We start from the raw sequence: 13,258 nt of genomic DNA, 5'->3' as shown, positions 1-13,258 counted from the left end.
TCACATTTATTGAGCATCTACTGAGTGCGGAGCACTAAACTAAGGTCATGGGAGAGTATGGCACGACAGTAGTTAAGGCACATTCCCTGCCCACAAGGAGCTTACAGTCTAGACGAGGCGACAGACATTAATATAAATAAAGAAATAAATTGTAAATATGCACATAAGTGCTGCGGGGCTGGCAGTGGTAGTGAGTAAGGGAGCAAGTCAGGGCGACACAGCGAGAAGTGGGAAAAGAGGAAATGAGGGCTTAGTCAAGGAAGGCCTCTTGGAGGAGATGTGCCTTCAATAAAGCTTTGAAAGAGGGGAGAGTCATTGTCAGATTCGATGAGGGAGGGATCCAAGTCAGAGGCAGGACGTGGGCAAGAGGTCGGCGGCGAGATAGACGAGATCGAGATACAATGAGTAAGTTGGCATCTCTAGCCATGAGGGTGGGTGTCCAGGAGGGCAGCCGGCACACGCAGAGGCTCCAGCTTCCCAGCGGTGAGGGGGACAGGTGCCCACCCCGGTTGAGAATCCATCATCTCCCCGGGGGCCGCCCGGACCGGACTTCTTGGCCACTCAGCCCGGGGCCGTGTCCAGGCCTGAGAGCATCAAGTGGGACTGAAGAATCCCCAGTTGGCACTTTCCAAGCAGCTCAAAGCCTGTCTGCCCTCCCGCTGCCCATCCTCTTCAAAGTGCCCACCCCCTTCTCCTGCCCTCACAAAACATTGGCCCACCGGTGACTAAGCCTGGGCCGGGTTGGGCCGTGATCCCCAACGTGACTGGTGGTCCATGCTGGAGAAATGGGGATGGGGGAAGGGGAGATGATCTAGATGGAGAAAACCTCTCTCTACGGGTGGGCACTGGGCATCATCTCAGCTTTTTGGAATGATGGGGGAGGGCAGGGAATCAGAGAGGGCAAGATGTGAGGGGCTGGGACACTGGAGGCAAGGCAGCTGGTGAGTTAGGCCCTGGGGTTGCCACGGTTCCTGACCCCAGTTTAGGTCAGGAAATAATTATAATAATGATGATATTTGTAAAGTGCTACATGCCAGGCACTGTACTAAGCTCTGGGGTGGTTACAAGCAAATTGGATTAGACACAGTCCTTGTCCCACATGGGACTCACAGTCTCAATCCCCATTTTCCAAATGAGGGGACTGAATCCCAAAGAAGTGAAGTGAGTTGCCCAAGGTCCCACAACAGACGAGTGGCAGAGCCTGGATAAGAACCCATGACCTTCTGACTCCCAGACCCGGGCTCTAGCCACTATGCCATGCTGCTTTTCTACTGGGTATCATCTCTACATGTGGCAGCTGTATACTCCCAAGCACTTAGTACAGTGTGCACACTAAGCGCTCAATAAATACAAGTGAATGAATGAATGAATGTTTGAATGAAAAGGTTAGATCTGCTGCTTCCCCCAGCCATTGCTCTGTGTGTATGAATGCTGTCTGAACGTGTTTGTGTGTACGGGGACGATTGTGTGTACGGGGACAATCGTGTGTACCATGGGTGTGTTCCATTTGAGGGTAGGTTTGTGTGCCATTTTAGTGTGGGTGTGAGAATAGTGTGCGGATGCTGCACATGTGAGTATACTGTTTGCCCTCAGTGTTCCCGAGTGTGTTGTGTGTATGTTTGGTAGGGGTTTGCCGAGCGTCCGAATGACTGTGTCCAGCCGATTTGCTTATATCCGCCTCAGCGCTTAGTACAGTGCCTGGCACATAGTAAGCACTTAACAAATACCATCATTGAGAAGCAGCGTGACTTAGTGGAAAGAACATGAGCTTGGGAGTCAGAGGATGCGGGTTCTAATAATAACTGATAATTATGGAATTTGTTAAGGGCTTATGGTGTGCTAGTCTCTGTACTAAGTGCTGGGGTGGATACCACCAAATCAGGTCTGACACAGTCCCTATCCTGCATAAGGCTCATAATCTTAATCTCCATTTCACAGATGAGGTAACTGAGGCACAGAGAGGTGAAGTGATTTGCCCAAAGCCACCCAGCAGACAAGTGGCGGAGCCGGGATGAAAACCCATGACCTTCTGACTCCCAGCTCCGCCACTTGTCTGCTGTGTGACTTTGGGTGACCCACTTAACTTCTCTGGGCCTCAGTTACCTCATCTGAAAAATGGGGGTTAAAACTGTGAGCCCCACATTGGACAACCTGATTACCGTATATCTACCCCAGTGCTTAGAACGGTGCTTGGTACTTAGTAAACTCTTAACAAATGCCATCATTATTATTATCATTGTGTTATACCGAGGGTATGTGAGTGTATTAGAGAAGCAGTGTGGTCTAAGTAGAGAAGCAGCATGGCCTAGTGGATAGAGCCCGGGCCTGGGAGTCGGAAGGTCATGAGTTCCAACCCCGGCTCCACCACTTGTCTGCTGTGTGACCTTAGACAAGTCGCTTCACTTCTCTGTGCCTCAGTCACCTCATCTGCAAAATGGGGATTAAGATTGTGAGCCCCATGTGGGACAGGGACTGGGTCCAGCACAATTGGCTTGTATCCCCTCCCCAGCGCTTAGTACTGCGCCTGGAAGAGAAAGAGCCCGGGCTTGGGAATCAGAAGTCTTGCGTTCGAATCCCGATCCTGCCACTTGTCAGCTGTGTGACTGTGGGCAAGTCACTTCACCTCTCTGTGCCTCAGCGACCTCATCTGTAAAATGGGGACTGTGAGCCTCACGTGGGACAACCTGATTACCCTGTATCTCCCCCAGCGCTTAGAACGGTGCTCGGGACATAGTAAGCGCTGAACAAATACCGATATTATTATAGTTATTATGAACAAATAGCACAGTTACTTAGTGGATAGGCACGGGCCTGGGAGTCAGGAGGACCTGGGGGGTCTCATGTTGGCTGGGTGTTTTTCAGGGAGCCGGCAGGGGGCGTCCCCCCCCCCCCCCCCCCACGGGCCCCGCTGTTCTTCAGAGAGCCGGCAGGGGCCGCCGGCCTCGTCCCCAGATCACGTGCCCTGCTGTTTTTCAGGCAGCCGGCAGGGGGCGCCGGCATCGTCCCCCGCCCACGTGCCCCGCTATTTTTCAGGGAGCCGGCAGGGGGCGCCGGCCTCGTGCCCGCTGTTTTCAAGGGAGCCGGCAGAGGGCGCTGGCCTCGTTCCCCGCCCACGTGCCATGCTGTTCTGCAGAGAGCCGGCAGGGGGCGCCGGCGCCCACGTGCCCCGCTGTTTTTCAAGGATCCGGCAGGGGGCGCCGGCCTCGCCCCCACCCACGTGCCCCGCTGTTTTTCAAGGATCCGACAGGGGGCGCCGGCCTCGCCCCCACCCACGTGCCCCGCTGTTTTTCAAGGATCCGGCAGGGGGCGCCGGTCTCGCCCCCCACCCACGTGCCCCTCTGTTTTCCAGAGAGCCGGCAGGGGGCGCCGTCCCGGACGACCCCGCCGACCCCGCGGGCCCCGACGAAGAGCGGGAGTTGCAGTTTAAAGACATCCGCGACGGCTTCAGCTCCACCTTCGAGAAGATCGTGGAGTCGGACCTGATGAAGGGCACCTACTACAGCAGCCTGGACTCCCTGGACGTGCTCAGCCTGACGGACGAGACGGACAGCTGCGTGAGCTTCGAGGCCCCGCTGACGCCGCTCATCCAGCAGAGGGTCAAGGAGAGCCCCCCGCCCCCGGAGGGCCGGCCCCGGGAGGACGCGGGGGACGCGGGGGGCGCGGAGGCCGAGCAGCGGCCCGGGGGGGCCGCCCCGGCCGCGGACGGGGACCCCGGGAGCCCCCTCAGACACTCCATCACCAGCAGCCGCTCGGAGAACGTGCTCACCCGCCTCTCCCTCAAGACCCTCCTCCCCAATGGCTTCCACGCGGAGGACGAGGCGGCCGCCACCTCGCCCATGAACTCCGTCAGGTAAAGGTGGGAAAGACCTCGGGCGGCGGGGCCCGGCCCCGCTGCGCTGTGCGACCTCTGGCAGGTGGCTCACCCTCTCTGTGCGTCAGTCGGTCGATCACTGATGTTTATGATAATGATTCATAATCATGGTATTTCTTAAGCACTTACTAGGTGCCAGGCACTGCCGGGGGTCGATACGAGCCGATCGGGTTGGACTCGGTCCCTGTCCCACATGTCTCAATCCCCATTTTACAGACGGGGTAACTGAGGCATAGAGAAGTGAAGTGACATTCATTCATTCATTCAATAGTATTTATCGAGCGCTTACTATGTGCACAGCACTGTACTAAGCACTTGGAGTGTACAATTCGGCAACAGATAGAGACAATCCCTGCCCAGTGACGGGCTCACAGTCTAATCAACTGTGCCCAAAACTTGCCCAAGGTCACAAGCAGACAAGTGGTGGAGCGGGATTAGAACCTTGTCCTCTGACACACAAGCCCATGCTCTTGCCACTAGGTCATGCTGCTTCTAAGGAGTTTACAATTCTGTGGCAAGCATTTTTGGAGAGTCCAATCTGAAAGTATTTCATATTTCAATTGTATGTGTTGAGTGCTTACTGTGTGCAGAGCACTGCACTACGCACGTGAGGGAGTACATCATTCCCTGCCCACAACGAGCTTAGAGTCTAGAGGATGAGATCCCTGTCCTTGTGGACCTTACGGTCATGTGCCAAGCACTGAACTAAGTGCTTGGGAGAGTCCAGTAGAGTAAGTAGACTTGATTTCTGTTCTTGAGTTGACAACCTACTGTGTGCAGAGCACTGTACTTAGTAGAATTAGTAGACAAAAATCCCCATCCTTGAGGAACTTACAATTTAAGGAGGGGGGAGAGACATTAAAAATGATTTTCCCATGTGTGAAATGGGAAGGAGACCCTCGTCCCCCCAGTGTACTTCCTGAGGGGATTGAGGGGCTGATTGGGAAGAACATCTCTGAGGCCTGCTCAGGAGAAAGAGGTGAGGGAGATCCGAAGTGGAGGGTTGTTTGGGGGCTAAATGAGAGCCCGGGAGGGAAGGTCAGGGACTTCCTTCCCCACAGCGGCAGGGTCTCTGACTCCACTGATGCTGGATCCGATGTTTCTGGAGTTTCTTGAGGAGTGGGGAAACATTCCTTGAACATTTTTTTAGGAAAATGACCCGGGAAGCAGAGTGAAGCATGGACTGGAGTGGGGAGAGACAGGCGGCACAGAGGTCAGCAAGGAGGCTGGTCAGCAAGGAGGCTGATAAAGTAATCAAGCCGGGATAGGACACCTCGGGGCATCCCCCACTCACCTCCCCAACCCCTGCTCTCCTCTCCTGTTCCCGCCTCAGTGATGCCAGTCTGGAGGACACCCTGTTCAACTCCGACTCGGACCTGGGCAGCGCGGAGCAGCTGGACCAGGGGAGCACGGACACCTTAGCCAACGGCTGCCGGGTGGACGGGGAGGCCGCCCGGCGCCTGGCTCAGCGCCTCTACAACCTCGAGGGGTTCAAGCACTGTGATGTAGCCCGCCAGCTCGGCAAGAAGTAAGTGGGAATCTTCAAGCGACGGCGCGCCCCCTGGTGGTTAGGGAGCACCGCCAAGCAGCGTGGCTCAGTGGAAAGAGCCCGGGCTTGGGAGTCCGAGGTCATGGGTTCGAATTCCGGCTCTGCCTTTTGTCAGCTGTGTGACTGTGAGCAAGTCACTTAGCTTCTCTGTGCCTCAGTGACCTCATCTGTAAAATGGGGATGAAGACTGTGAGCTTCACGTGAGACAACCTGATGACCCTGTATCTACCCCAGCGCTTAGAACAGTGCTCTGCACATAGTAAGCGCTGAACAAATACCAACGTTATGAATCTTCAAGGGAAGGCACGCCCCCTGGCGGTGGTGAATTTTCAAGGGATGGCGCGCCCCCTGGTGGTGATTAATCTTCGAGGGAAGGGGCGCCCCCTGGTGGTTATAAATTTTCAAAGGACGGTGCGCCCCCTGGTGGTGGTGAATCTTCAGGGGATGGCGCGCCCCCTGGTGGTGGTGGTGAATCTTCACGTGATGGCGCGCCCCCTGGTGGTGAGTAATCTTCGAGGGAAGGGGCGCCCCCTGGTGGTTGTGAATTTTCAAGGGACGGTGCGCCCCCTGGTGGTGGTGAATCTTCAGGGGATGGCGCTCCCCCTGGTGGTGGTGGTGAATCAAGGGATGGCGCGCCCCCCGGTGGTGATTAATCTTTGAGGGAAGGGGCGCCCCCTGGTGGTTGTGAATTTTCAAAGGACGGTGCGCCCCCTGGTGGTGGTGAATCTTCAAAGGATGGCGCGCCCCCTGGTGGTGATTTATCTTCAGGGAAGGCGCGCCCCCTGGTGATGATTTATCTCCAAGGAAGGCGCGCCCCCTGGTGGTGGTGAATCTTCAAGGGCTACCACTTGTCTGCTGTTTGAAATAGAATTTCTCTGTACTTTGGTTCCCTCACCTGCGAAATGGGGATTAAGACTGTGAGCCCTATGTGGGACAGGGACTTTGTCCAGCCTGGTTAGCTTGTATCCATCCCAGTGTTTAGGACAGCGCCTGGCACATAGTAAGCGCTTAACAAATGCCATCATTATTACGGCTTTTCTCCTTCCGAGGTGGGGTCCAGCACGTGTGTCCTTGCTCCAAGCCAGGCCTCATTCATTCAATCGTATTTATTGAGCGCTTACGGTGTGCAGAGCACTGTACTAAGCGCTTGGAAAGTAGAATTTGGCAACAAATAGAGACAATCTTTACCCAACAGTGGGCTCACAGTCTAGAAGACTCCTGCACCAGACCTCCCCCACCCCATTTCTTCCCTAAAACCCTTGGGATAGTTACATCTCTCATCACAGTAGTATCATTATCGTGGTACTTGTTGAGCATTTTCTATGTGCCAAGCACTGTACTAAGCGCTGGGAGAGGTACAAGATGATCAAGTCAGACACAGTCTGTGTCCCATAAGGGACTCACTAGTCTCAGTAAGAGGGAGTTGGATTTAATCCCCATTTTACTGATGAGAAAACTGAGGCCCAGAGAGGTGAAGTGACTGGTCCGGTGTCACACAGCAGGCAGATGGCAGAGCCGGGATGAGAACCCAGGTCCTCCCGACTCCCAGGCCTGGGCTCTTTCCATTAGGCCACACTGCTTCTGCAGTGTGCTGGTTGTTAAAATTATCTGGTTTTTAAGTATGGCTATTTTTCTCACTATTATTATGAACAACCATAATGTTGAGGGGCCTAGACTGAGCTGGGGGGTGACTGGGTTAGCAGCAGTGGAATTTATTGATCACTTACTGGGTGCAGAGCACTGTACTAAGTGCTTGGGAGAGGACAATATGTTGGAGTTATTACAGTATGATCCCTCCCCTAAGGGAACTTTAGCCTCAGGGAACTTAGAGTCTAGGGCAGAAGAGGAACCTTAAAAAAAATGACAGTTAAGGGAAGTGAAGAGTGTCAGGACTTGTTCTTCAGGTCTGTGTGGGGCTTTGGGGGGGCAGCTGAGTCTGGGACAGGGGACATTAAAACCTCCTCAGACCTCAGAAAGCTTCCCTCTCTCTCCCCTTCCTATTGATTCACACAGTGCCGATCTCACGCCCGATTAACTATTGCCAACGTGCCAATTTGTGTTTCCTAATTGTTCCTTTAGACTATCCGCTCGAAGGCAGAAATCTGCTCTTTTCCTTTTCCTGGACACTCCTAAGGAGCCAGTACTGTGCTCTGCACACAGTGGGTGCCCAGTACAGTGCTCTAGAAATCAATCAGTGGTATTTATTGAGTGCGTACGGTGTGCACAGTACTATATTAAGGGCTTGGGAGAGGATACTGTAATGCCACAGGTACATTCACGGTGTACATTGAGCTGAGTGGGTGTCCCGTACGGTCCCTCTTCCTCTCCCCTCTCCTCCTTCCTTTCCGATTCCTCCTCTCCTCCCCTACCTCCTCTTCTCTCTCTCCTCTTCCCTCCCCTCCTTTCCTCTCCTTCCCTCTCTTCTTTCCTCTCCCCATCTCCTCCTCTTCTCCCTTTCTCCTCTTCCCCTTCATCTCTCCTCCCCTCTCTCCTTTCCACCCCTTCCCCTCCCTATTCTCTTCCCCCCAACCCCCGCCGCCCTACTCTCATTACAGTAACGAGTTCAGCAAGTCTGTGGCAGAAGAATACCTCAGTTTCTTCGACTTCTCCGGCCTCACCCTGGACAGAGCGCTTAGGTGAGCATTCCCGGCCCACGGGGTAGGGATTGGGGGTGGGCAGCCGCCTCCTGGAGGAGCCCCTCCCTATCCTGCCCCCCGAGTCTGGATCTTGTCCCGGGATACCCCGACCTTCCAGAGCTTAGAGTCTACTGCCTGTAGGATATGACCCCATTTTCCAGATAAGGGAACTGAGGCCCAGAAAAGTGAAAGGATTGCCCAGCAGATAAGTAGCAGAGCTGGGAGTAGAACCCAGATCTTCTGATGATTTCAGAGATCCGAGAGATAATGCCGGGTCACCAAATCTGGTTCCAACCTGGTGGATACAGAGCCACGTTTGTATAATAATCATCGATTTTAAAAACAGTGCCATTTCTAAAGTCCTTGCTGTGTGCCGAGCACCGAGTACTAAACTCTGGGAGAGATGCAGAATCATCAGATCGGGCAGAGTCCCTGTCCCACATGGGGCTCCCCGTCTAAGCGGGAGAGAAAGCGGGGATTTTAATCCCCCTTTTAAAGATGAGGAAACTGAGGCACAGAGAATTTAAGCGACTTTCCCTAGGTCACTCAGCCGGCAAGTGGAAGAGCTGGGATTAGAACCTGGGTTCTCCCGCCTCCCCATATACCTGAGCAGTTTTCACTAGGCCTCCCTATTCCCTCTGTCCTTCCTACTGGTCACCCCCACGCTCAGCCTCCCAACCCTGGAAGGGGGGCTGGGGTGGAGCCAGCAGCCCTGACACCCCACCCCGTCGGTCTTTCCACCCAGGACGTTCCTCAAGACCTTCCCCCTGATGGGGGAGACTCAGGAGCGGGAGCGGGTGCTCACCCACTTCTCCAGAAGATATTGCCAGTGCAACCAGGGCGAGAGCCCATCCGAAGGTATGGCCCTTCTCCCATGCCAGCTCTTGCCACGGGGCTCTGGGCGCTGCTGGGGGCTGGGCACCGGGCTGGGGGCCGGGCACAGGGTTGGGATTAGACACTAGACTGGATTCTGCTGCTAGGCTGAGGTCAGGCTGTGGATTGAGGTCGGGCACTGGGCTGGGCATCTGCTGGTGGCCGGGCACTGGTCTGGATGCTTCAGGGGCCAGGTATAGGGCTGCTGGGGGTGCTGCTGGGGGTGGGGCACTGGGGCTGGGGTCGGGCACCGGGCTGGGCATCTGCTGGTGGCTGGGCACTTGTCTGAGGTCGGGCACCGGCTTGGGCATCTGCTTGTGGCCGGGCACTGATCTGGATGCTGCTGGGGGCAGGCATCGGTTTGGGGTCGGGCACTGGGCCAGGCATCTGGTGGTGGGCGGGCACTGGGCAATGTGGTTGGGCACTGGGCTGGACACTAGGCTGGGCACTGTCATGGCTGGGCCCTGGGCTGAGATCAGGCACCGGGCTGGACATCTGCAGGTGGTTGGCCACTGGTCTGTGCGATAGGGCACTCGGATAAATACTGCCAGGCTTGGGCACTAGGCTGGGCACTGCCCTGGCCGGGCATCGGTCTGGGGAGGACTCTTGGATTTAGTAATAATAATAATAGTGGCATTTGTTAAGCGCTTACTTGGGCCAGGCACCGTTCTAAGCACAAGGGTGGTTACAAGCTAATCAGGTTGGACACAGTCCCTGTCCCACATGGGGCACACAGTCTTAATCCCCATTTTACAGATGAGGGAACTGAGGCACAGAGAAGTGAAGCGACTTGCTCAAGGTGACACAGCAGACAAGTGGCGGAACTGGGATTAGAACTCACGTCCTCTGACTCCCAAGCCCGTGCTCTTGCCACTACGCCATACTGAGAAACTATTCTACTCTAGTGGGGAGGTGGGAACAAGAAGAGACACATAGATGCAACTGAATACAGTAAAAGTAAGCAAAAAAGTGGAAAGGACCCCCATCCCACCCCCACACCTACCCCTGACCCTTACTAAGCCGCACTGAGGGTCCCACCCCAAGATGAGTTTCCAGCTACGGAGGGCTCAGCGGTGTCAGATGGAGGCATCAGTGCTTAGAACAGTGCTTGGCATATAGTAAGCGCTTAAGAAATGGCATCATCATCAGCCATCATCCCGTCTGAGGCTGCAGGTTGTCTCCACTCTCCGGACCAATCGCTTCACTGGCCGGCCTCTGGGACTGGGGAGACTGGGCAGGCTGGGAGAGTTGGGGGCAGGGGTGATGGGTGGAGCAGAGTAGGACAGACCCTGTCCCTCCACATATCCCCCCTGCATCAATTCATCTCCGGTCGGAGTGTCCTGGATCCTAGCAGTGTGGTCTAGTGGCTAGAGCCCCAGGCCTGGGAGTCAGAAGGATCTGGGCTCTGCCACTCGGCTGCTGCATGACCTTGGGCAAGGCACTTCACTTCCGTGCCTCAGTTTCCTCATCAGTAAAATGGGGATTAAGACAGTGAGCCCCGTGTGGGACAGGGACTATGTCCAACTTGATTGACTTGTCTCTACCCCGGCGTTTAGAGCATTCATTCATTCAGTCGTATTTATTGAGCGCTTATTGTGTGCAAAGCACTGTCCTAAGCGCTTGGGAGAGGACAGTACAACAACAAACAGACACATAGTAAGCGCTTAACAAGTACCATTAGTATTATTATAATTATTATTAGCTTGCATCAGTGTATCCTGGTTGAGCTTAGCCTCCCTCCCCAGCACCCCCAGGTACCTTGGGGGAGCTGAGCCCTCCCCTCCCACCACCGCCCAAGTGTCGAGTGCAAATGTCGAGTTTCAGGTGAGGCAGTTAGGATTCTTTTTTAATGACCATGAAAGGTTAATTAGACCCTGGGAAATGATGGATTATGCAGTCACCGGGAAACGAGATAATTGATCTTCATTTCCTCTCCTGGCCAGCCCGACTGAGGGGAAATGGTTCTCCTCTAGACCTCTCTTTTTTCTTGTTGTTGTCGTGGTCTTTGTTAAGCGTGTACCGTGTGCCAGGCACCGTACTAAGCACTGGGGTATGTACAAGCTACTCTGGTTGGACGCTCTCCCTGTACCACATGGGGCTCACGGTCTTCATCCCCATTTCACAGATGAGGGAATTGAGGCCCAGAGAAGTGAAGTAACTTGCCCAAGGCCTAAACAGCAGAAAAGTGGCGGAGTCGGGATTAGAACCCACGCCCACATGGGGCTCCGTCCTCCCAGGCCTGGGCTCTTTCTACAAGGCCACACACTGTTCCTTGTTGTCATAGTCAGGGGGACGGATTAAGGTGTTTATTGAACGCCCACTGAATGTAACACCAAGCAAGTGGGAAAGTACCCCGGATATGGGAAACGGAGTCCCCACCCACCAGGGATTAACCCCGGGGACGGGGGATAAGGGATGAGACACCCCCCTGCCCCACCCTGCGGGTCCCTCGAGACCTTCCCAAGCAGGGGATGTTGGATGTTGTGCCGCTAGACCTCTCCACTTGAGTGAGGGCGCGATGTCCGGCTGCCGGGGGTCCCGTGGGAAGCCCCCCACCCTGGACCGAACTGGTCGTCGGAGGGGCGTGAGAAGGGGGCGTGCCTGGATCGAGGTTAAAGGCCTCTCTGCTGTGTTTCAGACGGAATTCACACCCTCACATGTGCCCTGATGCTCCTCAACACGGACCTGCACGGCCACGTGAGTGGGGGTGGGCCGGGGGCGTATCTGCGACGGGGCAGGGCGGGACAGGGGATGGAATTGGGGAGGGACGAAGGATAGAAAAAAGGAAAAAAGGGGAAGCGCTGCTGGGTGGGGGGCTTTGGGGTCCTAATCTGGGAGAGGTGTAGCAGCACGGCCTAGCGGAACGAGCCCGGGCCTCGGAGTCAAACGACCTGGGTTCTAATCCTGCCTCTGCTACTTGTCAGCTGGGTGACCCTGAGCGAGTCACTTCACTTCTCTGGGCACCAGTTGCCTCATGGGGATTAAGACTATGAGCCCCTCGTGGGGCAGGGACTGCGTCCACCTGATTTGCTTATATCTCCCTCAGCATTTAGCACAGCGCCTCACATACAATCAGTGCTTAACAAATACCGCAATTATTATCATTATTATTATTATTTATTGAGCTCCTCCTGAGTACAGGGCGCTGTGCTCTGTACTAAGTGCTGAGAAGTGCAACAGAAGCCCAGGAGACACATTCTTTGCCCACAAGGGGATTCCAGTCTAATGGGGGAGACAGACAGAAATATCGAATATGCACATATGTGTTCAAGTGGTGAGGTTGGCTTTAAATGCATACTACTACTAATAATACTTGTGCTCTACTACTATTAATAATAATAACAAATGTGGTATTTAAGCACATACAGTGTGCCAAGCACTGTACTAAGCGCTGGGGGAGATACAAGATAATCAGGTCGGCCATAGTCCCTGGAGATACTGGAGAGAAAGAATGGGCCGGATTTGGCAACAGACCTTTTTCCTCCCTCCTTCCTCCTCCTCCTCCACGTCCTCTTGCCCGCTTCGTGCCCCTTCTCTGCCTGCCCTGTCTCTCTAGTGGTGGCTGGCAAACTTTCCTGGGGTCTCAGGGCATCGTTAGCCTCCCAGCTCTGAGGGGCTACCCCACGGTCCCCTTCTGGCTGTCACCCACATTATCCCTTCCTGCTCCGTCCCCTCTCCCTCCCTCCCTGCCCTAGCTCCTTGACCCCCATCTCCGAGGAGAGCCGGGCCCTGCTCCATCTTGGCCGGGCACTGGGTTTGCTGGGTGACGCGGGGCCAGTCCCTGAGCCTCTCTGAGCCTCAGTTTGCCCATCTGCACAATGGAGAGGTAACCATCCCACTCCGCCCTCTCGAGGGGCGTTGTGAGAATCGAGGAGGCGGTATCTAGCCCAGGCGGTTCCGGGACTCGGTTTCTGGGTCTCCTCTCACCCCCCCCCCGGACTCCCCACGGGTGCAGTTCTGCTGGGGATGGGTGGGGGTCTCCTTTCGCTCGCCTCCCTCGCCTCATGAAGCTCTCCTTTTTTCCTTCTGCTCCTGGACCCCATCTTCCTGCCTTTTTCTCCTTTCCTAGGTGGTAAGTGCTGCTGTTTGTGTGTGTGTGTGTATGTGTCAGAGAGAGAGAGAGAGAGATACATTCCCTATCATCTGCTATGTGTGTGTCTATCTGGTTCTGACCACACCTGAATCCCCCCCATGACTCCCCATTTCCCCCTGCCCCTCCTCCCACTCTCCCATCCCTCCATCCTTCCCCTTTTCCCTCTCCTCCCTACCTCTCCTCCCTTCTCCTGCTCTCCCACCCTTCCTCCCACTCTCCTCCTCTCTTCTTCTCAC

The 13,258-nt window shown here is 55.1% G+C and overlaps 1 protein-coding gene across 2 annotated transcripts in view; it reads left to right on the top strand.

The window, feature by feature from the left end:
- Positions 1-13,258, top strand: part of PSD2 (pleckstrin and Sec7 domain containing 2) — a 41,866-nt gene that overhangs the window by 18,872 nt on the left and 9,736 nt on the right. The window contains exons 3-7 of one of the 2 annotated variants that reach the window (XM_029052371.2): positions 3,350-3,850; positions 5,205-5,399; positions 7,976-8,056; positions 8,802-8,914; positions 11,568-11,626. In XM_029052371.2, coding sequence (XP_028908204.1) covers positions 3,350-3,850; positions 5,205-5,399; positions 7,976-8,056; positions 8,802-8,914; positions 11,568-11,626 — 949 coding nt within the window. Of the gene's footprint in view, positions 1-3,349; positions 3,851-5,204; positions 5,400-7,975; positions 8,057-8,801; positions 8,915-11,567; positions 11,629-13,258 lie in introns of both variants that reach the window. The other variant, XM_029052370.2, reaches the window with a different exon arrangement.

The sequence above is a fragment of the Ornithorhynchus anatinus genome, chromosome X2, assembly GCF_004115215.2.
Source record: "Ornithorhynchus anatinus isolate Pmale09 chromosome X2, mOrnAna1.pri.v4, whole genome shotgun sequence".
Lineage (NCBI taxonomy): Eukaryota > Metazoa > Chordata > Mammalia > Monotremata > Ornithorhynchidae > Ornithorhynchus > Ornithorhynchus anatinus.
Note: the sequence above shows the minus strand (reverse complement) of the source record. Positions and strands in the feature narration are given on the sequence as shown.